At 30.3% G+C, this 22,061-nt stretch overlaps 2 protein-coding genes across 11 annotated transcripts; one reads left to right on the forward strand and one right to left on the reverse strand.

Moving 5' to 3' along the window:
• Positions 1-84: 84 nt before the first annotated feature.
• Positions 85-21,863, reverse strand: shi (dynamin-1 shibire). Of its 10 annotated transcripts, none has more exons than XM_070643922.1 (15): positions 21,575-21,863; positions 18,638-18,861; positions 17,971-18,577; positions 17,775-17,891; positions 16,952-17,445; positions 16,251-16,438; positions 15,957-16,073; positions 15,586-15,612; positions 14,382-14,591; positions 14,222-14,315; positions 14,019-14,152; positions 13,867-13,957; positions 13,732-13,804; positions 8,262-8,350; positions 85-844 (listed from the first exon to the last, which is right to left on the reverse strand). In XM_070643922.1, the coding sequence occupies exons 1-14, from the start codon at positions 21,736-21,738 to the stop codon at positions 8,305-8,307; spliced, it is 2,586 nt and encodes an 861-aa protein (XP_070500023.1). In that variant the 5' UTR covers positions 21,739-21,863; the 3' UTR covers positions 85-844; positions 8,262-8,304. The 10 variants fall into 10 exon arrangements, with proteins under 10 accessions (XP_070500023.1, XP_070500022.1, XP_070500021.1 ...); XM_070643921.1 differs by having other exon boundaries at positions 8,262-8,353; XM_070643917.1 differs by lacking the exon at positions 8,262-8,350 and adding an exon at positions 12,357-12,503 and having other exon boundaries at positions 87-844; positions 15,598-15,609; positions 21,575-21,862.
• On the forward strand, positions 1,976-5,432 carry LOC139093255 (uncharacterized). Its single transcript, XM_070643926.1, has one exon. It carries the CDS (start codon positions 2,030-2,032, stop codon positions 3,170-3,172), a length of 1,143 nt encoding a protein of 380 aa, XP_070500027.1. The 5' UTR covers positions 1,976-2,029; the 3' UTR covers positions 3,173-5,432.
• Positions 21,864-22,061: the final 198 nt, after the last annotated feature.

Genomic DNA, 22,061 nt, shown 5'->3' on the forward strand with positions numbered 1-22,061 from the left:
AGGATAAACAACTGCCGGCTGTCGTGAATAATTAAAAGAAATTTGTTTTTAATTTAAAGCATGATCCTTAAAGATATCCTTTTTATTTCATTTAACAAATTTTTTTTTTCTCGTACAAAAAAAGGAATTTTAAAGTAAAAGTTATGAAAAGCTTGTTTAGAACCATCCATAAAGTATAACAATGTCGATTTTCATTCTCATAGTTATTTTTTTATGTCTTAAAATTGATTAAATATTTACACAATTGATATATGGAACATCCTGCATATTAATTTACTTAATGACATGTGATCCAGGGGTATGTACATAATAAAATTATAAGAAATTCTAACTGCTGAAAAAAATTCAAATTGAGTGAAGTAACGGTCGAAAAATAACGACCAAAAATTATTTAAATTTTCAAATCGATGTTTACCGTTAAAATCGGCTGAACTAAAGAAGCTTTTTAATAATAATTCCTGGCTATACCCCTGGATCTTCCTATCAAACAAAAGGATACTCAATCAAATAGTGCTGATAATATTGAAGATTTATCACATTAGAATGTCCACTTAATTCCACTAGAAACGCTCTCATGTAGAAAAGCCGTTATTATGTCCAAAATATCAAAAGCACTCTCTCTCAGTCACAAAAATTTCTCAGTCCTTTTGTTCCGACACATTTGAATGCTGATTAAATTACACAGTTAATTTACTTACACAACTTAATTTTGTTGATAACTTTTCTTTTTGCTTGATTCACATTATGTACACAAAAAATTTAGTAATTTCCATTATTATAGGATCGATTAGGTAGTCTTTGTTGGTTATATTGCTGTTGCTGTTGTTGTTGTTGGCCAGGACGACTGTGGAAAATATGTCAGAAATACGTAAATAATAATAGAGGAAAAAAATAATTTTAAGGAAAGAGGAAATAATAGGAAATCTTTAAAGAAAGAAAAAATTATAAAAGGAAGTAAATGAAGTTATGGAAATTGAGGAAAATTATAGTGCAAAAAAACAACAAAAGTTCAAACTTTATCGAGTAAACGAAACGTGTAAAATATAATTTAATTGCTTTTAAAATCAATTAATGGCATGAAGTTTGTAAATAAGGTTTAAAATGTTTATAAAGTCATAACAGACATTATTGAAAGGTTAAAAAAACTTTGGGGTAAATATTTTATTGGAGAGGAAAAGGTTGAAGATTTTTCATAAATTGAGTTTGTAGACCCTGATGTCAGAATATTCAAATTAATTTCAAGAACATTTTAACGGAAGATCTTAAATTGAATCTGTTGGCTGTTATATGGTTTTCACAAGAATTTCAAAGCTGTTGTATGGTTTTGATAAGAATCTCAAAGCTGTTGTGTTGTTTTAGTTTAGATTTTTGAAATTGTATTGTTTCAACAACAGAAAATTTGAATTTGAAGGATTCAACAAATATTTTGACATTTGTAAGGTTCTCAAGCACTCAATTTTGAATAATCGTCATAAAATTCAGTCGAATATTTATTTACAGGAAAAAATGCTACTGTTAAAATCATCAAAATGTATAATTCTTCGGGAATTACATTCTTAATCATCAGCAATTACTTCATAGTAAACTAAAATTAATTGCATTTTAATCAATATGATTCATTTTACACGTTTCAATGTTCTGATTCACTGAAAGCAATACAAACAAAAAATATGAAAAAAAGATAAATCACACTACTTCAATAAAACATTATTTAGTAAACCACAACCAGATGATAATGCAGTAAAATTATCAGTTCAATTCATCATTCTTGTTAGATACTTTGTGCTGAAAAAGTAGAGTTTCTGAAAGTTTGTTGCCCCTTACTCAAGCACAATCAAAAATTTTACGAAATTTAAATTCGATCCTAATTAACAGACATATATAAAAACTTATAGTCGTTTTCCACTCATAAATACATATATAACATAAAGTTATTAAAATTGTTCAAAGTATTTAAAAGTTCACAAGAAAATAAAAAATCATAAGTGACAAACAAGTTGCATGCCCCGGCTCAGCCGGAACTAGCAAAATGGCACTGACAAAAATTAAAAGTACAGCCAAACTTCCACAAAACCAGCTTCAGAAACTGCAAGACAAAATAATTGCGGACAAGAAGGAACAACTATTCCGTTCCAAAACTAAACAAAACAACGAGAACATCAGATACGATTCTACTAAACAATTGACAAACATCACTGAAGGAGAGAAATACCTAATTATACACAGAGTAGAAGACACCAAAACAATGAGAGACTTTTCTCCAATCTTACTGGAAACAGCAATTCGCAATGCTACTCAGAACGGAAAGCCGGAATGCAAATTTCTCAAAAGTGGAGATTTACTAATTAAGACTGAAAATTTGAAGCAAGCGCAAAATTTGATAAGAATAACAGGCATTTTAGACGCAACAATACAGGTGACAGAACATAAAACACTCAATAGCTGTCGAGGTGTTATAAGAGCCTACGAACTTCAAAATGAAGACAGTGAAACACTCCTCAATTACCTACAACCACAACAAGTTACTGATGTAAGAATGCACACAAAACAAATAAACGGACATCCAGTAAATACGGGCTTAGTTTTCGTCACCTTCGGAGTGAATTTATTACCGGAATATCTGACGGTCGGATTGTTGCGAATTCGCGTCAGGCCTTATATTCCCTCTCCGATGCGCTGTTACGCTTGCCACAAATTCGGTCATTTATCCAAACACTGCAATAAAAAGGACAACCCTACTTGCTACAATTGTAACAATGCAAAACATATCCACAATAAAGAAGATAAATGCACAGACGCAGCTTTCTGTGTTAACTGTAATCAATTAGGACACAACAGCTACAATCGTAATTGTACCGAATACAAACGACAAATTGATATACAAACAATAAAAGTTACTCAAAATGTTTCTATGGCTGAAGCAGTAAAACGATCCAATTTGAAAAGAGCTACATATGCTGAAATCACATCAGCTCAATCAGACACAATCTGCAAGTGCCAGCACTGCAATTTTCACAACAAAAAAGAAACAGCTAACATTACGAATAAAAGAATTAGACCTCTGAAAGAGAACAGCCAGGAACTGACAACAGATGAAGAAACAACAAAAAGAATAAGAACAAACATCACTGACATAGAAATGGAAGAAGACGCAATCCAAGACATAACATAATGACTAACACCACATCAATCCTCAATTGGAACATGCGTGGCTACTACACAAATAAATCAGGCTTACAGGTACTCATTAACGAATTTAATCCAATTTTCATTTGCATCCAGGAAACAAAATTAAAAACAGATATTAATTTAAAAAACTACACATCATACATAAAAAATAAACAATGTTCACAGGACACTATAGCTAGTGGAGGTGTGCTCACTTTAATTAATAATAATTTTCATTCTTTACCTTTCAATCTAAATACAAATCTTCAAGCTATAGCTGTGCATCTAACATATCCTCTTAATTTTATTCTTTGCAACATTTACATAGACCATAGAATACCAATACAGACACTAAAAGACGAACTTGAAGGACTTATCTCACAATTAGGACATTCTTTTATCATTACAGGGGATTTCAATGCCCATAACTCTCTCTGGGGCTCACATAAAACTGATAGAAGAGGAACTATCGTATCAGAATTAATTGAAAATTTCGCCCTTACTCTAATCAACGAAAAAGAACCAACTCACTTATCAGACTCCAACGGAAGATTAACATCAATAGACCTAACACTTTGTACACAAAACTTATCTCATTTTATAGATTGGACAGTGCTAGACGACCTCCATGGAAGCGACCACTTTCCAATCCTGATTTCCTTCCCCCTCAATCACTATGAAAATACAAAAAGACAGGTATACAACATAAAGAAAGCAAACTGGAATGATTACCAACGAAACCTGAACTTCGATAACATAGACACATCCGACATAAACAACATGGAAAGAGATTTCACTCGTAGGATCATCAATGCTGCTAACAAGTCTATCCCGATTACAAAAACCTTCAAAGGCAAAAATAAACTGCCATTTTGGAACGATGACATCAAAAACAAAATAAAAGAAAGAAAAAAGAACATACGGCTATATAAAAATACATTAAACACAGACACTCGAAACAATATTTCAAGACTTACGACTGAAATTAAGGAATTGATTCAAAAAAACAAAACTGACAGTTGGAGAAAATTTACATCAACAATTAATCATAAAGCAAACATTAAGGACATTTTCAATAAAGTCAGAACACTAAATGGCAAAAACATAAGCACACAAATCAGAAATATGATAGACAAAAATGGTCAACATGCTACAAATCAAACAGTAATTGCAAACATATTAAAAAACACTTTCGAGTACATCTACAGCGATGAAAATCTCAACCCAACGCTCAAATCCATCAAAGATCAGACAAACTCAAATATTCCAATACCTGACGACACAAATCATGAACCATACAATGACAACATCTCCATGAAAGAACTTGAAGAAAGTCTATCCACCACAAAAGACACTTCACCAGGGCAAGACTTAATTCATTATGAAATGATAAAAAATCTTACTCAAGAAGGAAAACAAACATTATTATTTATGTTCAACAAATCACTAAATGAAGGACTTCCAAAAACATGGAAACACTCTCTAATAATTCCCATCAAGAAACCGGGAAAGGATCCTAGACAAGCAACAAGCTATCGACCAATAGCACTAACTAGCTGTCTATGCAAGCTAATGGAAAAAATAATCAACAGAAGAATTCAATGGACAATCGATAACCACAAATTACTCAACATCTTTCAGTCGGGCTTTACTAAAGGAAAAAGTACCACAGACAATATCATTTACCTCACCGACAACATTCAAAAAAGTTTCGCATCAAAGGAACAAACAACAGCAATCTTTATAGATCTAAAAAACGCCTATGACAGAGTCTGGACACACAAAGTCACAAGCAACATGATCAAATTAGGATTTAAAGGCAGGATCATCAATTTCGTCACCAGCTTCTTAGAGCACAGAACCTTCAACATACAACTGGGAAACATTCAATCAGACATTGGAAAAATGTTTAACGGGATCCCACAAGGCTCAGTGCTATCATGCACACTATTCAATATAGTATTCGATGATGTTCTGAGCCATATTGATTCCCACACCAAATTTTGTGCTTACGCAGACGATTTAGTACTTTTCAAGAGTGGAAAAGATACCAAGTCGATAGAAAGGAGCTTGCAACAAACATTAACAAACACAAACATGCATATGAACAACAACGGACTAGAAATTTCACTTGAAAAAACTAAAATTATGCATTTTACGACACAACAACAAAAAAACATTCAAACTCCCACAATCAAACTCAACAATCAAGTCATTGAAATCGTCAAAAACTTTAAATTTCTAGGAATCATACTCAACAATAAGCTTAAATGGACAGAACAAATAAATCAAATGTACAACAAGACAGTCAAGAACATTAACCTAATCAAAATGCTGTCGCACACTACTTATGGAGCAGAAAGACAAATCTTACTTAATATTCACTCCGCACTAACGACATCAGTACACAACTACTCAGCATTAATATTCACAAAATTGACAAAAAAGGACGAAAAGAAAATTAACAGTATACACACAAGAAGTTTGAAGCATGCGATAGGAGCTTTTGTAACGTCTCCAAACACAAGCACATATGTTGAAACCGGAATGATTCCACTTAAACAACAAAGAAAAATCCAGCTTATTAAATATGGATGTAAAATTAAAAGCAATGAGAACAACATCATTCACTCCAGCCTTGAAGATGACTCCAAAGACACAAAATATCAAAACATTAAAAATCCCCCAATATCATATGTAATTAGACAAGAACTTCTAAGATTAAATATAGACAAAGACACAAAAGTCCATAAACAACTTCCCAACAGATATCCACCTTGGAGAAAATCATACCTTAAATTTGACATGACCATGTGTCAATTTAACAAAAATAATTCACCACCAGAAGTCATACGTAGAACATTCAACGAAAAATCACATAAATACAGAAACAACGGATATGAAATAATATTCACTGACGGATCCAAAACAATTCACGGATACGGAACGGCAGTAGTAACAGAAAACGGAACATATAAATACAAGTGCCATAATTATTCTACAGTCTATACAACAGAATTATTCGGAATTTTAAAAGCTCTACAACACCGACATAAAGACAAAGTACTCATATGTACAGACTCTCTCAGTGCTGTACAGGCATTAAAAAACACGCAAAATAAAAATAGTCTTGTACAACAAATACAAGACAAACTACGAGATCATAACAACACAACAACAATAATGTGGATTCCCAGTCACATAGGCATTAAAGGCAACGAGGAAGCAGACAGACATGCAAAAGAAGCAACAAAACAAAACCTTTATTCAAACTTTAAAATCTTAACTGGTGACATCACTAAACATATAAAAGAACTAGCCCAGAATGAATGGCAAAAAGAATGGGAGAAGGAAATCAGGAATGGAAACAAATTAGGTAACATTAAAAAAACAACTGCCAAATGGACAAACATTAACTCATATAACAGAAAAGACCAGACAATTTTAACCAGACTTAGACTTGGACATACTAGACTAACACACCTTTATCTAATCGAAAAATCCTCAGCCCCAATATGCTCATGTAATGTCCCCCTAACAGTCCAACATATATTTGAATGCACCAACTACCAAACAGCTATAGACAACCACCAAATTAGATATACTTTGCTTGAAAAAGATGATAAAAAAGAAACAGATAAAATCCTAAATTACATCAAGGAAATCAATCTTTATGACAAAATTTAATCTGATACACATACACACACCAAAACTCGTAGTGTCCTGTTTTTCTCTTTCCTCTTTTTTAAAAAATGAATGAAAATGAATCATTGTAAAAACTATTGGAAATGATATAGGTCTTTAAATTTCTAAAAACGGACCATAATAAAGATAATTATAATAATAATAAAGTAGAGTTTCTAAAGAGTTTTTGGGTTAGTTTCAAACTAAAAGATAGTAAAAGAATCAAACAGAAAATAGAATTTACATAAATTATAGCAAATGAGGGGAATTCCCTCACTTGATTGGGTAGAAACTAATAAAGTTAAAAATTAGAGCACAGATCAGTTTTTTTCTTCTTTTTCAATAATCATATTCCCCTTTATTTCTTATCTCTTTCAATTTTTTTAATTGTATATATACGATTCATATATTCCATTTTTGTTTTTTATTATATATAACTTTTATCTCATTTTTTGTGATTTCTTTTTTTGTAACGTCACTTGAAATTATAATAAAATTACTTCCTTTACTTCAGTTGGAATGTTTTTCTATTTAAATTTAATTAAGTTTTCTTTTTTAAATGAATTTATGTGATTAAATTTCGATAGAATAGGAATATCCACAATTAATAGATTAATTTCCTCTGTATTGCTTCATACATTTTGTCTACTCAAACGATAAAAAGCTCAAAAATTAAACTCACTCCAACTGATTTCTCATCTCATCACTTTGCGCATTACTGTCGTAAATTAAAAATGATGATGAATAATTTAATGAAATTTTTCTTGTTACGGGGAGGACGTTAGGTAAAGTTTATATCTTCATCATACTTGTGGTTAAGTTTTTTTTTTCTACTATTTTCACGCCATCTAAGTTATGTTTCATAATGTTACTTCCATTAAGTTAAGAAGCAAACTTTCAACAAATTGAATTTATATCAAAGAAATTTCTGGGTTTTCTTCTTGTTTTTGAGAATTTTCTTGGAAATTTGTTATTATTAAGGAATTTGAAAATTGTTCATGTTCTGGTTATGAGTCATAATTAAAAGAAATTTGAGATATTTTGGTAAAATTACGTGGAATTTAAATAAATTTTGGAAATTTTTCATTAATTTTCAGCTTTACAGCTTTAAAGAACTTCCAATGAACTGGATGATTCATTTAAAAATTCCAATTGCCGCTGGAAATACTTCCAATAAGACTGAAAAACCTCCACAAAAATTGAATTAAACTTCCAATAAATTGGAAAGTTTGTCAAAATTGTAAGAAATTCCAACAAATTGGAATGAAATTCCAGTCAAATTTTGGAAGTATTTCCAATAAAACTAGAATAATTCCAATCAAGAACTGGAAGTATTCCAGTAAGAATCATATTTGAACATTATATAATTAATGCTAGATTATTATTAATCAAATTATTAAATCCAGTACCCAAAACAAAATCCAGCAGACTGTATGGTCTAAAGATGATCATCTAAACACTATCATTTCTGGATTTAAGTCTATTAAATTTTGGTCTTCTGCTGAAAAATATGTCAAAAATTATCATTGAGCATTATTCCATAATAAAGCGATTCCAGTTACCCAATTTTTTAGTCTCATTAAACCTTTCTGTATTTTCATGCGATTTTTTTAAGCTTAGAGATTCAAAATTATTGGACAAAAGCTTGCATGCATTTGAGAGATTCCTTTGACATTCAATAAATTGAAAGTTCTTATATCTTTTGAAATAGTCTATTGTATGTTTTCTTGCTGGCTTTTACGCATTTAATACTTATTTGCACAAAAAAGAAAATTATATTGACTGTATTATTATTTTTATTTTATTACATGTATATGCAAACTATACTAGCGCAAAATGCCACACACAGCAAAAAATAGTCCTTCAATAAAAACCTCTGTTCATTATTCTTCTTTTTTATTCTTTAACAAATGCATTTTAACAAAAATTTACAAAATATCGTTCTATGTTTTATTTCATCTAAAATGACTTCCCGTTCCTTATCAGAACTTCATTTATATATTTTTTTGTTGTTATTTTATCATAATTGAAATTGTTGTTAATTTTTCATCAGCTATAGTAAAATATATGGTACTATCATTATTAAGTGGGATAATCCATTATCAATATCATCGAAAAAAGATGTCATATTTATATGTGTGGAATTAATAAACTTTAAATATACTTTTTTTTTCCTCATTTATATTATGTATATATATAATTTTTTATCCTTTTTTTTTTTGTTTCATAATTTATCATAATTTGTTTTTAAAGAGAAGAACGATTCGCAAATTTATTTCACTTAATTCCTCTGATTAATAATTAATAAGTTTAACAATGATTAGGTAAATCTTCATATCTTGCGCTATCATCTCTCTCTGGCTTGAACCTAACAAGAATAATTTTAATAAATGCGCAATTGTTTGTTTTTAAGGGGTGGGATGGTTTTGATTGATTAGAGGAATTTTCATCTTGTTTGTCTGATGTGATGCCTTTGAAGTTGTGAGATTAAGCATAAGCTCATTTAAGAGCTTCACAACATGGAATTAAGTAGATTTTTGCAAAATTCCATTTTAACGGTCAAATTGAATTTGAAATTTTCGCATCATTTTCAGGTTGATTGCCCCTCTCAAATTTATTTTTGAATTTTAAAAAACCGTTAGAATTTTAATAATCCAAAAAAGACATCACATCATCCCAGAAATCTATTCAAAGCATCATAATTCTATGAGGAAGAAACAAGATGAAATTCTTTCCGAGATTCTATCACGAACTATGCAATAAATTTATCCGAATTTACCTAAAAACGAGTGGAACTAAATACTATAAGATCAAAAATAACAACAGGAATCAACGAGAAATTCCTGTGAACACAAGCTATGTTTGAGTTCCACATCGTCGACATAATTTCTATATGAATTTTTTTTAGGTTAATAATTTTTTGATAAATTGAAGGAATTGTAGCAATTTCGAGAGAGATAGTTGAAGATTATACAATTACAACAGCAATAGAATTATCTTTTTTTTTGTGTTATTCTCATTTATAAAATACCTATTCGAAATGAAGTCTATTAACGAAATGAGAAACGGAACTAAGGAGACAAACTTAAAGTCTCGATAAAAAGAAATGGTGCAAATGTTCATTCTGGACATTGAGAGATTTTTAATTCTTTGCGAGAAGCACGCAGTTACATTTATAAAACGCCAACTACAATACTTTATTTTATGTTTTTTATCACACTCAAGTGCAAATACCGAAATGAGATTGTAAATGTCTTCCTATATCCCCGCAAAGCATGTATCAGCAATGAAGGAGGGAAAGGAAATGGAACCAAAATACTATGAAAAAAGCCGAAATGATAATAAAAATATTTGTCCCTAAAAATGTTTCCATCCTTTAAATACTTTAAGTAAGATTAATATCCTTTTTTTTTCATTTATATTATGATGAAATACCTAAATATAGTCAACAAGGCTTCTATATATAGCTACATATTCAATGAAATGCTTCTATACTTTTTATAATAAATTTATTCATGAATGATTCTGATTTTCATAGCTGTTCCGTTAAGAGAATTTATTGATTGACGTTCAGTCAAGGAGTGGATCTTGCTAAATACTTTAAAATTGTTTCGTTGTTTACTGTTGCTGAAAATCAGCTGCTGTTGTATGGTTTTCAATGGAATTATTAACTGTTGTAGAGTTTCAAAATGTTTTGAAGTTTTTATAATGATTTTTGAGCTGTTGGAAGGTTTCAGATTTTTAAAACTGTTGTAGGTTTTCATAAGAAAGCTTTGCTTTTGGCTCAAGCTTCCACTCCTTGATCTTTTCTCATTCATTTATGAAATATTTGATAAAATAGACATTTAAATGTATTTTCATCAGATTCAAGAGTTATTAGCTCATGGATGCGCGTGTGTGTCTGAGATTAAATTCTTTACTTCCTTCAATTTCATCATATTTTTTTCCTCGATTTATTGCTACATGTTTAATGATTATTCGTTCTCTAAAATAACTTATTATTCGATCTATGCTTATTACTGTAAAACGCCTTTCGATTTTTTTTTTTATGTCTCGCAGTTACTTAATATTTAATTTTTTGCTGTCACCAGTTATCAAAGTTTTTTTTTTCTCTATGTATATCTTTACTTTTTTTTGGTTATTCTTTATGATTCACATTGAAAGCTTTCTTGAAACTTTTTAAATAAAAGCAAAAATATCCGGAACTGCACACTACATTAACTGTCATATTGACATCCATTACATCTTGTATTGGATGATAATACAGCAATTCTTTAGTGATGTACAGCACTGAGCCTTTATGTTGGAAAATCATAGATGATAGATGAAGAATATAAACAAAATTTGTGCGAATAGATTTGGAAATGGCAAAGAATCGACTTTTTTGCAGCCTCATGAATAATTTTAATGCTTATTGACCCAAGGCAATGCCTAATTTATCCAGCAATACCATAAATTTTTATTTAGTGAAACAGCATGACTAAAGTCCATAGTATTCAGTAATTTATGTCAATAAATTGAACCAACATTTACTATATACCCTAAGGCTTACCAATTTATTACTAATCTTTTTCTCATAATAAACAACATAGTCTTGCGAGACCAGATTATGCCGTAACTAGCTCAAGATGTATTGTATTTCATAATACAGCACATCAAAGTTGATGACTAAATTAATTTAGAAACAAATAGCTTGAGTCTACTTTTTAATGAGACTTTTGAAGTTTCGTCACGAGTAGATAGACTCTAAAGGTCAAAGAACTTGCTTTGAAGCTGAATTTCAGAATTTTCTTCATGATTCATGCTTAAGAAGTTATTAAGTCAGTGAATTATCTAAAAATACAACTTTAATGCTTACTGTCAATGATTTTAGATCAAGCATGAGTCTAGTACTAACTACAAAAAGCCTTCATCATATGCCACTTCCACAAAGTACGCAAAGATTTCGAATCAATCAAAAAAATTATAGTTTTTGGCAGGAAGAATAAAGAAATTTTTTTGAATTAATTGACATTAAAAATGTACAACATGATTTACACACATTCACTATGCAACAAGAACCAAAAAACTAGGTCATTTTAGTCATATAAATCAATGCAATCAAGAGAAAAGCATCAACACTTTTTGTTTATTAAATTTAATTGTCAAACACATAATGAGATATGTTTATATGCTGTTTTATCAATAATCCAACTCCATTCTTTAATTAATTTTTTTTTGTCATTACACAATGCAATTTGTTAAAGGGTGAGTGAATATATGAGGTGATAGTTAACGATTAATTAATTAATATTATTCAGAATGTGTAAAATGCAATGAGATTATTATTAAGAATATTAAATATGTTAAATGTGTATGCGTGTGTGTTTGGGAGGATCACTGAGGATATTTCTATAACTTCATATATTTTTTTCATTCTTTAGAGATAGAGATATGACACATAGAACTTTAAATTTTTGTTTTTTTCATTTAATAATAGTTTAAATGAGTCTTAATTCGTTTACTTGAATTTACTGGCGAAGACATTTGACAATTCATTCATTGCTGCATTCGTGACCGCTTGTCCGACTTGCTGATTGATCTGCTGACGCATTTGTTGTGGGATCATGTTTTGTAAGTTTCCCGTACTGCTACTTCCTCCACCCGGTCGACTGTATTAATTATTTTTTGGTTTAATTATTTAACGCATATTCGAGAATTTTTTTTGGTATTTTTTAAAAATTAGAGAACGACTTAAGCAATCAAATGTTTGTTTTTGTTAGCTAATTATTATTTTTTTCACAATCTTTCATCCTTTTTTTATAGATTTTTTATGTCATCATAATCATTTAAATTTGTTTAATTATCTTTATCTCAATTTTATTTCTTTGTATCATAATTTTTATCATTAAATTCCCTATTTTGAAGTTTCTTTTGAGAGCATTTTCGTTATCATTTATATTGTTGTTGCTAGAAAATTTTAGAACTTTCCGTACAACTACGATCAGTATCTTGAAAAATCGGTGATTAACTTTAAGCTAATTTTGACATTTTGAATAATTTTTAAAAACCATACAACAGTTTATAATAAAACTTCACAAATGTATTAATGGAAATCCACACAAATGCTTAATAATGCTCTAAAACCTTACAAATTTTGTATATACTGTTGTTTGGTTCCTAAAAATTTGATGTTCTATTAAAACCATATAAATGTTTCATATGAACATTTGTATGGTTCTCAGAATACTGAAAGTTAATCATGAGATTCAATTTATTTTCTCTTCTTAATCCCTGCCTTAGCATAATTTTATGTCATAATAACTTTTGCATTTCATTCTTAAATTCATCTATGAAATGCACTCAAAATTAATAATTTTCATGTTTTTATCATTAATATCTTATAGTCATAACGTATGAATGTGAGATTTGAAAATGAAAAACAGATTTAACGTCGACTGGTAGGGAAAAAAGAAGTAAAATAGAAAATATTCATTACTATATGAGAATTGTGTTGCGACTAATATAATGCTGAAGTTAATTAACTTTCAGTTTATATAGTATTTTAATCAATTAGAAAAGCAAATTTAGTGTTGTAGAATTGGTTTGAACATGGAAATGTCGATGATACATCAATATGTCATCCATTTAGTCATGTCACATAAAATATCACATTTATATGGGGTAATTAAACAAATTTAAGGCAATAGTTATTCGAAATATTTACTCAATTTAGGATATAAATTGAGCAAATATACCAAATTTAACTACTTTTAATTTTGAATCACTATCGATTTCCAATTGAATCTCTTTTTTTAATCATTAGTCGTGTTAGTAGATTTATCGATTAGTGCAAAGCATTCAAAATGTGCTAATATTAACTAGAAATGATGTACTTACGATGGAATGAGTGGAGCTGGTAAAGCTTGTCCCGTTGGTCGACTTCCTGGAACTGGAGGTGCTGCACCGCCACCTTATTGAACAAAAAAATCATAAGTCAATTTGGCATTCAATAAAAGTTTTAAAATTCCATACCTGGTCGGTTAGGAATTGCTGGTGCTGGTCGATTTCCAGCTGGTGGAGGCGGTCCGCGACTGGTTGGTCCGCCTATTGATCCGAGTGAACCCTGAGAGGTTGAAAAATTAGACTGCTGTGGATCTATCAAAACAAAAGAAGACAAAATTTACTTGTTGGACAGGAGCATTCTTCCTATTGCCACCGGGACTTGGTGGCGAAAGTCTTGGATTTTCACCTGTTGGCAGCCAATCATTTTTAACTGGCGCTGGTATTGGAGTTGAGAAAGTTGCCATTGTAACATCGCCTAATTGGATTAAATAAAGTTAAGCATTAATTTACTGTGAAATTCATTAAATTAGAATTAAAGTCATACCAATGATTCGTAATGCTTCTTTGCATGCATGATACATCCTGAGCATTTCTTCACGTTTCGCTGCTTCTTCTGGACTTTCTTCCATCATTTGTGCCTAACAATGTTAATTATTTAATAGTAAAGCCACACAACAAAGCTTAATTGTTAATTAATTAATTACCTGATCACCGCTTGCATACAAATGAGCCAATAATTCTCCATTGATAAAGTCTTTGGCATTATTGACAATTAAATACATGATAGCTTTTGGTACCATATCTCGTGTTGTTTTCGTGACAATTCTCATATATGAATCAACCAAATTTCTAATTGTCTCAACTTGACGTTCCAATTGTGGATCGAGTGAACTTGTTTGTGTCTCGCCAGATTCCTGTAAGGTCATTTAATATTTTATGCAATCAACAAAAAAGAACTCAACAAGCTACTAGTAGTTTCAAAAAAGTTAGGAATAAAAAACACAAAATGAAAAAGTTTCTCTTTTTTTATATCCTATTGACTTTTTTTTGGGATTATAAATAGGACTTGATGGAAAAATTTACATCGGCTTTATATAATGAATCTTTTACGTTGATAGTAATTTTGTTCGTCATTTACAGTACAAATATGATAGATTTTTGCTATAATTTTGAAAACCATGCCTTAGTCATGTGCTGATAATTCGAAAAAATTCTCGACTTATGTCTTTTGAACGTGGTTATGTGCAATTTTGGAATTAAAGCCTTTTGAGCTTTCTGATTGTCAAATACAGGAAATTGTAGAATTTCAATTAAAGTCAAAACTACTGTCTAACAAAGATCTGGACATTGAATCTCAACTTTTAATTAAAAATGAATCTACTCAATGAATATTTCTATTTTTAATTACAACTAAGGTACTTTCAAACTACAGGAATGAGTCATGTATGTAAATTCTAAAAATGACATTAAATGATATTTAAGAACTCTCTATGTAGCATCGCATAGATAAAGTTTAAAACTAATATTTTATCATCATGAGACTATAAACTTTTTCATGACTGTAAACGGACCACGTTTAATCATCTTTTCGAACATTTTGAGGCAAAAATTTGATGAAAAAAATTTTAATCAAGCAAAAAAATTCAAAAACAGTGATAGAAATATGAAAAAAAGTTAGAAAAATGGAAGTCTATGAATAATAATGATATGAAAAAGAGGAAAATGGATCAAATATCGTAAAACAAGCCAAAGATTTATGAAACAGAAATAAAGGCAAAAAATTTGTGCATAGAATGAAATCGTGCTTAAATGTTACTTAAATAAATATGGATAAAATTAGATATATAATAAGAATAGGTGAATATAAAAAGCAAACGAAAGTAAATAATTGTCTTATCTTATTCATACATTAGAACCAACCTCTGCTCCTTCCTTCTGATTTTATTTTCAGAACAGTTTTTATAAATTCATTCATTTTAGTGGGGTAATTTTTTATAAATAAATTTGTCGTTTTTTTTGTTGAAGAGAAAGAATTGAAAAGAAGTATTTATGAAAATCTATTGTTGTATCAATCAAAGAATTGTTATATTTTTTGTGAAAAATAATTTAAAATTTTGTTCTTGTTAATTCAATTTAAAATAACTTTGAATTTTGGAACTCAAAAACTGTGCACATCTTCTGAATTTTACTTCATTAAATCGTGTAAGTGTTTTGTAATTAAATCAAAAAGTTAAGTAGTGAGAGTAATATGAATAAAGAATTGAATATATTGAACTTACATCTTCTCCATTCGGGGCTGAATCTTTTTCAGGATAAACGCCGGCTCGAAGGAAAGAAGCTTTCCATGAATCAACATCGTCTGTGCTTTCACATGACAACTCGAGTGTTTTCAAATCCTATATAAATAGAAATAAGTATAAAGTATGAGATTGTGATACGGCATGCTTGACATTGCAAAAAGAATGTCTTAAAAATTAACGACTTTTGACTATTCAAATTGTAACGGACTTATAAAATTTGAAAAATTTTCACCAAATAATTTGAATTTCAAAAATACGTTAAATTTTTCATACCTTGTAAACATTTCTTCCTTCTGGATTGAATAAAGCGAATGTATGACGTCGTGACATAAAACCTTGTTCAATATCACGTAATTTAAGTCCGTCTAATGGTAGCATGAATTTCTTTTCCTTTTCATCTTCATCTTTAAACCATGAAATGCTTTCGGATGTCAGCACAAACCAGTAAGGTCTTGAGCTTCCTGTTATGATAAGAATTATTAAAAATGTTATTCATTATTTAGTCAAATAGTGATAAATTTTGACAAAAAAAAAAAAAAAAGAAAAAGGAATTTGTAAGTTAGTAGAGATTAATAAATAAATGCGAGCATAACTTCTGTTCAAGCACCAAGAACATTATGATGAAGAAAGTATATCGTACATGATATAAGCAAACATGAATAGAACATGAAGGAATTTTTTGCTAATCATGTTATATGCAATAAAAATGGGTCTGAAATTTTTGCGGAATCAATACACACCAATTATTATCAGAAGAAACGTCTTGAATGCTTGCATTATTTCCAACATTATTTATGAGTGTGTGTGAGTGAGTGTTGGTTTTAATTTGTTTGTTCGATTGATTGATTTAATTTCAATTCAGCATGTGAAATAATAATGAGGGGCAAGGCGAATAAAAACGTTTGAAATAATAAAAGTAAATCATAAATCTGCATGAATCATAAAATTAAAATAATTGAGCATGAATGTCTTACCCTTCATAATTCCCAAGTTTTGAATACACATATGACCTTTTCTGATTACTTGATTACCCAAACTTCTTGTTCCTGTCTTTGAAGCATTTTCTGTCTTATTTTGAGCATTAGCAAATCCAATGAAATCTTCATGATTTGTATTCATATATGCTAATTCATAATCTATCATTAAGATCAATTGCTCCTTGCATTTTTGCTCGCACTGTCTAATATGTGTCGTAATAATTCTCTCAGCTTCTTCACGCAATCTTGGATAGCGACTCATTTTCTCAGCACAATATCTGACGACATTCGATAACTCAACAACAACCAAGTCAACACATTTCAATACGGGCTCTTTAAGTTGAGAAATTTGACGCTTTGTGATTGCCTCGAATGCCATGTCGGGCGTGAAAAGACCAACTCGAATACCATGGATATTACGAATGGCAAATGAAATTTCACGGCGAAGTTCCTTCTCATCACAACACATTTTAACGATTTCAAAGCGTAATCTGGAAGTAGTGAAGGAAGAAAAAACAGAATTGATAAGTTAGTTAGTGTTAATTGAAAAGCATTTCTCGTGATTCAAAACATGTCAATAGATAGACAGTACTTGCTTCTGTTTCAAATCATGAACAAGTGCGCTTAATTAAAATGGAGATGTGATGGGAGGAGTCGTTCATAAATGATGTCAACTTTAATGTATTTTTCAAATATTTTCGGTCCGTTATATTTTCAAATTTTAAATGGTCGTTATTTTTCAAATAATCAATGATCAAAGTACTTAACATCATTTGTAAACGTCTCCCACAAAATACGTAACAACAGTGTATATAAATACCTTTCATGGAAAATGCGGTTAATTTTAGCACCACCCGATAGCTCATTTGTGTTGACTAATGCAGAACCAGAACCTTCAATTGTTCGTTCAAAATCTGATTGAAGTTGTTGAATCATTCTGTAATTAGAGTTTGTAGAATGTGTCCATTAATCATATAAATCGTACATGTCATTATATTTAAAGCATAGATACATACTGTAACATAGCTTTGGTTTTAATACTGGGATCGTCTGGACGAAAATGCTTAAATTGTTCAACATCCTTCTCCAATGTCAACATTTGTTTCTGCATTTTGTCTCTTAGTGCTGGTAATGTATCGCGAATATGATTAGTAAGTTGTTGATTAAGAACTTTCTGTAAATAAGGAGATCCCAATTTGTCAGCCATGTGTCGATATGATGGATGGCTTAAGAAAAACTTTCTTTCAGCCTGCATTGCCAATGTAATGTCTTTACGTCCTTCAATATCCTTTTGTGAACGATTAACAACACCAATGTATCCTCTTCTCAATGGTAAAAGACGATTCTCGAGAATATCACGTGCATCAGTTCCTTCATCCATCAAATCTAACTTTGTTATAACACCAATCGTACGAATACCTTGAGGATCGACCTCTTTTGCCAATTTAAGAGCATCTGAATTTGCCAAATCTGTATTGGCAGGTGTAACAGCAAGAATCAAGCATGTCTCCTTCTTAATAAACTGGAAAATCATAGCTTTAATTTGCTGCTCAATGTCTAGTGGCTGGTCACCAATTGGAACTTTCGTGAGACCAGGCAAATCAATTAATGTCAAGTTGAGTACTGTAAAAAAATTTAATTAAATTATAAAACAACTTAATTCAAAATAAGCGTGTGACTTACCATGAGGTGAATATACTCGAAGATTGATAGGGATATTTGAAATACCCTTGTTACTTCCCGTAACTCGGTCAGTTTCATCTTCAATCTCTTTTCGTATCTCATCAAAATTCATAAACTTCTTGCCTTTACAATGCAAAAATTCACCAAATTCTACATTGCCATTCATAAGCTGTAGAATCAATGGTCGACGAGTAACAATGCCAGAACCTCGCGGCAGGAAATCCCTGTGCGCGTGCAAATAAGCAAAAAATAAGAAGTAGAAATTGTATTATTATCAATTATTTAGTCAAAAACAGGTTTTTTCGCGCTTCTTATGTATGAGAATGGATGGTGTTGCTTGCTCGAAAAAGAATGTCAAGGTCAATAGAAAGAATTCTTTCCTCTCTTTGCTATTTCATCACATTTTACATGTTTCTTTTATGTTATATAAAACACACAATGACTGTCGAGTGATTGAAGATTGAAGAAGCGAAATTTATGTCCGAGAAACTAGCTTGTGTACATTTCTACACGAAATGAAAACAATGAAAAAGCATTTTCCTTATAAATGACTCATATATCGCACAATTTATACATGGACTGAAAAGATCGCAAGCAAGATGTAAAATCAAGATTATACATCTGATGCTTGGTGCTTCCATTGAAAAAAATAAATCTCTCGCTAAACGATCCATAAATATTATTTCTCTCTTGAAAATATTTCAAATTGTTGCGCGTTATTATCTGTATTCAGTCATGGAATGTGGTTAAATGTTCACTTTGGGTAGTCGAACGTCAAAATGATGATAACGGAAATTCTGGATTTGAAATTTTTTTTTTTATTTGAAAACCTTACAAATTTTTGTCTTAATTTGTAGGGTTTTGAGTTGACAATTGAAGGGTTTCAAAATTCAAAAATTTGTAAACCGTTATTTTTTGAATATTTATGATTGTAGTAATTTCAGAATGATATAAAATTTGTTATCTGTGACCTTCCCGGCTACATAAAAAGCACTTTAATCTCTCTTTTAAAACTCTAATGCCGACTTTAATTCCAGTTTATAAAAACAAGAGCAAAATAACCCTGTCTAAATCCGTATGAATGAATGAATTATTAATTTTAAGCTGTTCATTAAAAATCTATACTGGATCTTATTTCCAACAGAATTCTCCTATGGTGAAAATAAATGTATCACAACAGATTCATAAAGCCCTTTGTAGTCGTGCTTGATAAGGACAAATGTAAATGTATTACAATTATCTACTTTTCTGAGTAATTCATAGCTTGAAAATCCACAAAAATTTGCTAATAACTCATATGTTAGGTGCAAATTAGTGCATAACATGATTCATAATCGCTATTATAAAATAATTTTCACTTTCGTGCGTAGCTTATAAATGAAAAACACAAGTTAATTTATTTGTAAAACAATGCAATTGACTACATAAATAGAAGTAATTGATAAAGCTCAAAAATTACTGTGTGGGGCGAGTAACAAGTGGATTTTCTTAATTTCCTGCTATTTGATACCTCAAGAGAAACTAAAAAATTTCAAGAGCTTTTCAAGTCTGATGCAATCAAATACAATTAGCACTTGACCGATAACTTAGTTAATTAATTGTCTATGTTTGGTTTATACACAAACCAAAGCACTGTGGATATACTTCATAAAAGAGGAGACGACAGAAGTTATAGGGCGCATGAGCATGCAATATTTTTTCCCCATTGATTTCTTAAATTGGTATATTTGAGACGTCTTATAGAATTTTTTCTCTCCGACTATTGTTAATAAGAATATGAAGATGTCTTTTTTGCAGCTACATTGACGTCTAAAATTACAATCGAAGAGTGATGAACAATGAATGGCATGACATCATGTATTTTTTGTGCCTTAATGATAAAATCCCGACTGTATAGAGACAAGATACACAAGTGTATACTTTACGATGATTTTTTTTTATTTTATATTTAATTCTTTTTCAGTACCTAATTTTAGTGCTTTGATTGCTATGCGAATATAAAAGAAGTAAATTGATGTTGTAAGACGAGAATTACTTGAAATAATGTCAATTAAATTGCTGAGTCTATATGTCTGACTATGAATCATTGACTGTTGACGAACTTAACATTGTTTTGCAACAAATTATTAAATGTCGTCTTTTTGATAACAAAAATGCCACAGATTCTAAACTAATGATGATTAATGCTTGACGTATTCTGGATGTTTATAATCTTATCACAAAAGAAGCTAAATTATAATCATAAAAATTAATTGAATCGTGTATGATTCATTTGTCGACTATTTATCATCCACCTACGAATTAATGATGGATATCAAGTTATACAATTGGGGCATTATTTTGACTATATGACAAAACTGTGTCCTTTACACAATTTCTTGTTCGTAGAAAAATGAAAATCAATATTTGACTACAAGATAATTCAATGAAAATGACACTTTACAAATTTAATAGTTTTTCGTCGACATTATGCTTGTTTAGCATTAAAAGCATGAATTAGTTGACGAAATACATCAATATCGTAATGTTTCCCCATATATATTCACTCATTCATACAACATGACTTCAATTGTTTTTATTATCACTGGAACATTTTTTTTCATGGGCGTAGAGAGGCGCTTTATAAAGTCGCATAACTTATTTTTTTGTTGCGAAAAACTGAACAGATACTTTTTTAATTCAATGAATTGAATAATAGACACACAGTATAAATACTGCGAAATTTTCCATTCATGTTTTGAATCCTTGTCCTTCAACCGTCACTGGATCTTTTTCTCACTTTATATTTTGCTTGCTTGTATCGCGTAATGTACTTTACGAACACATATTAAGGCTCCATCATCGATTTTTCAATAGTTTTTTAAAATATTTTTTCACTTGATTTTTTATTCATTTTTCACTAACTGGATCTTGACTTTTTCGTCGAGTTATACTTACTTGCCAACAAAGTTCTCTAATACAGATGATTTTCCAGCAGATTGACCACCAACGACTGCAATTTGAGGCAAATCAATTTGCATATGAACACCTAAACTTGTGAATGCATCTTGTAGCTTATTAATGATGGGAATTAAGCTTTCCATTCCCACGTTTCCCGACATGGCTGGTCGGAATTTGTTTTATACACAATTCACGAGAAAAAAGACTTTAAAAACCCAATTTTTCCGAAATTTTTCACGACTTTTCAATTTTTCTTGATTCTTTTTTAAAATCAATAAATTGGATTTTTCACTCCCCTTTTATTGTTTTCACTCCCCTTTCAATTTCTACGCCTGCTTTTCAAACTTTTCGAAACCGTTATACATATAAACTTTCAAATTTTCGCATCTCTTGATCATTTTGAATTTTAAATGACCGTTTTGATGCTATCATTGAATTTGTATTCAAATAATCGAATTAACATTTTTTCATTGCTTGCTTTCCC

Source organism: Chironomus tepperi, unplaced genomic scaffold (assembly GCF_022539635.2).
Source record: "Chironomus tepperi strain 1889 unplaced genomic scaffold, CSIRO-AGI_Ctep_v1 contig_335, whole genome shotgun sequence".
Classification (NCBI taxonomy): domain Eukaryota; kingdom Metazoa; phylum Arthropoda; class Insecta; order Diptera; family Chironomidae; genus Chironomus; species Chironomus tepperi.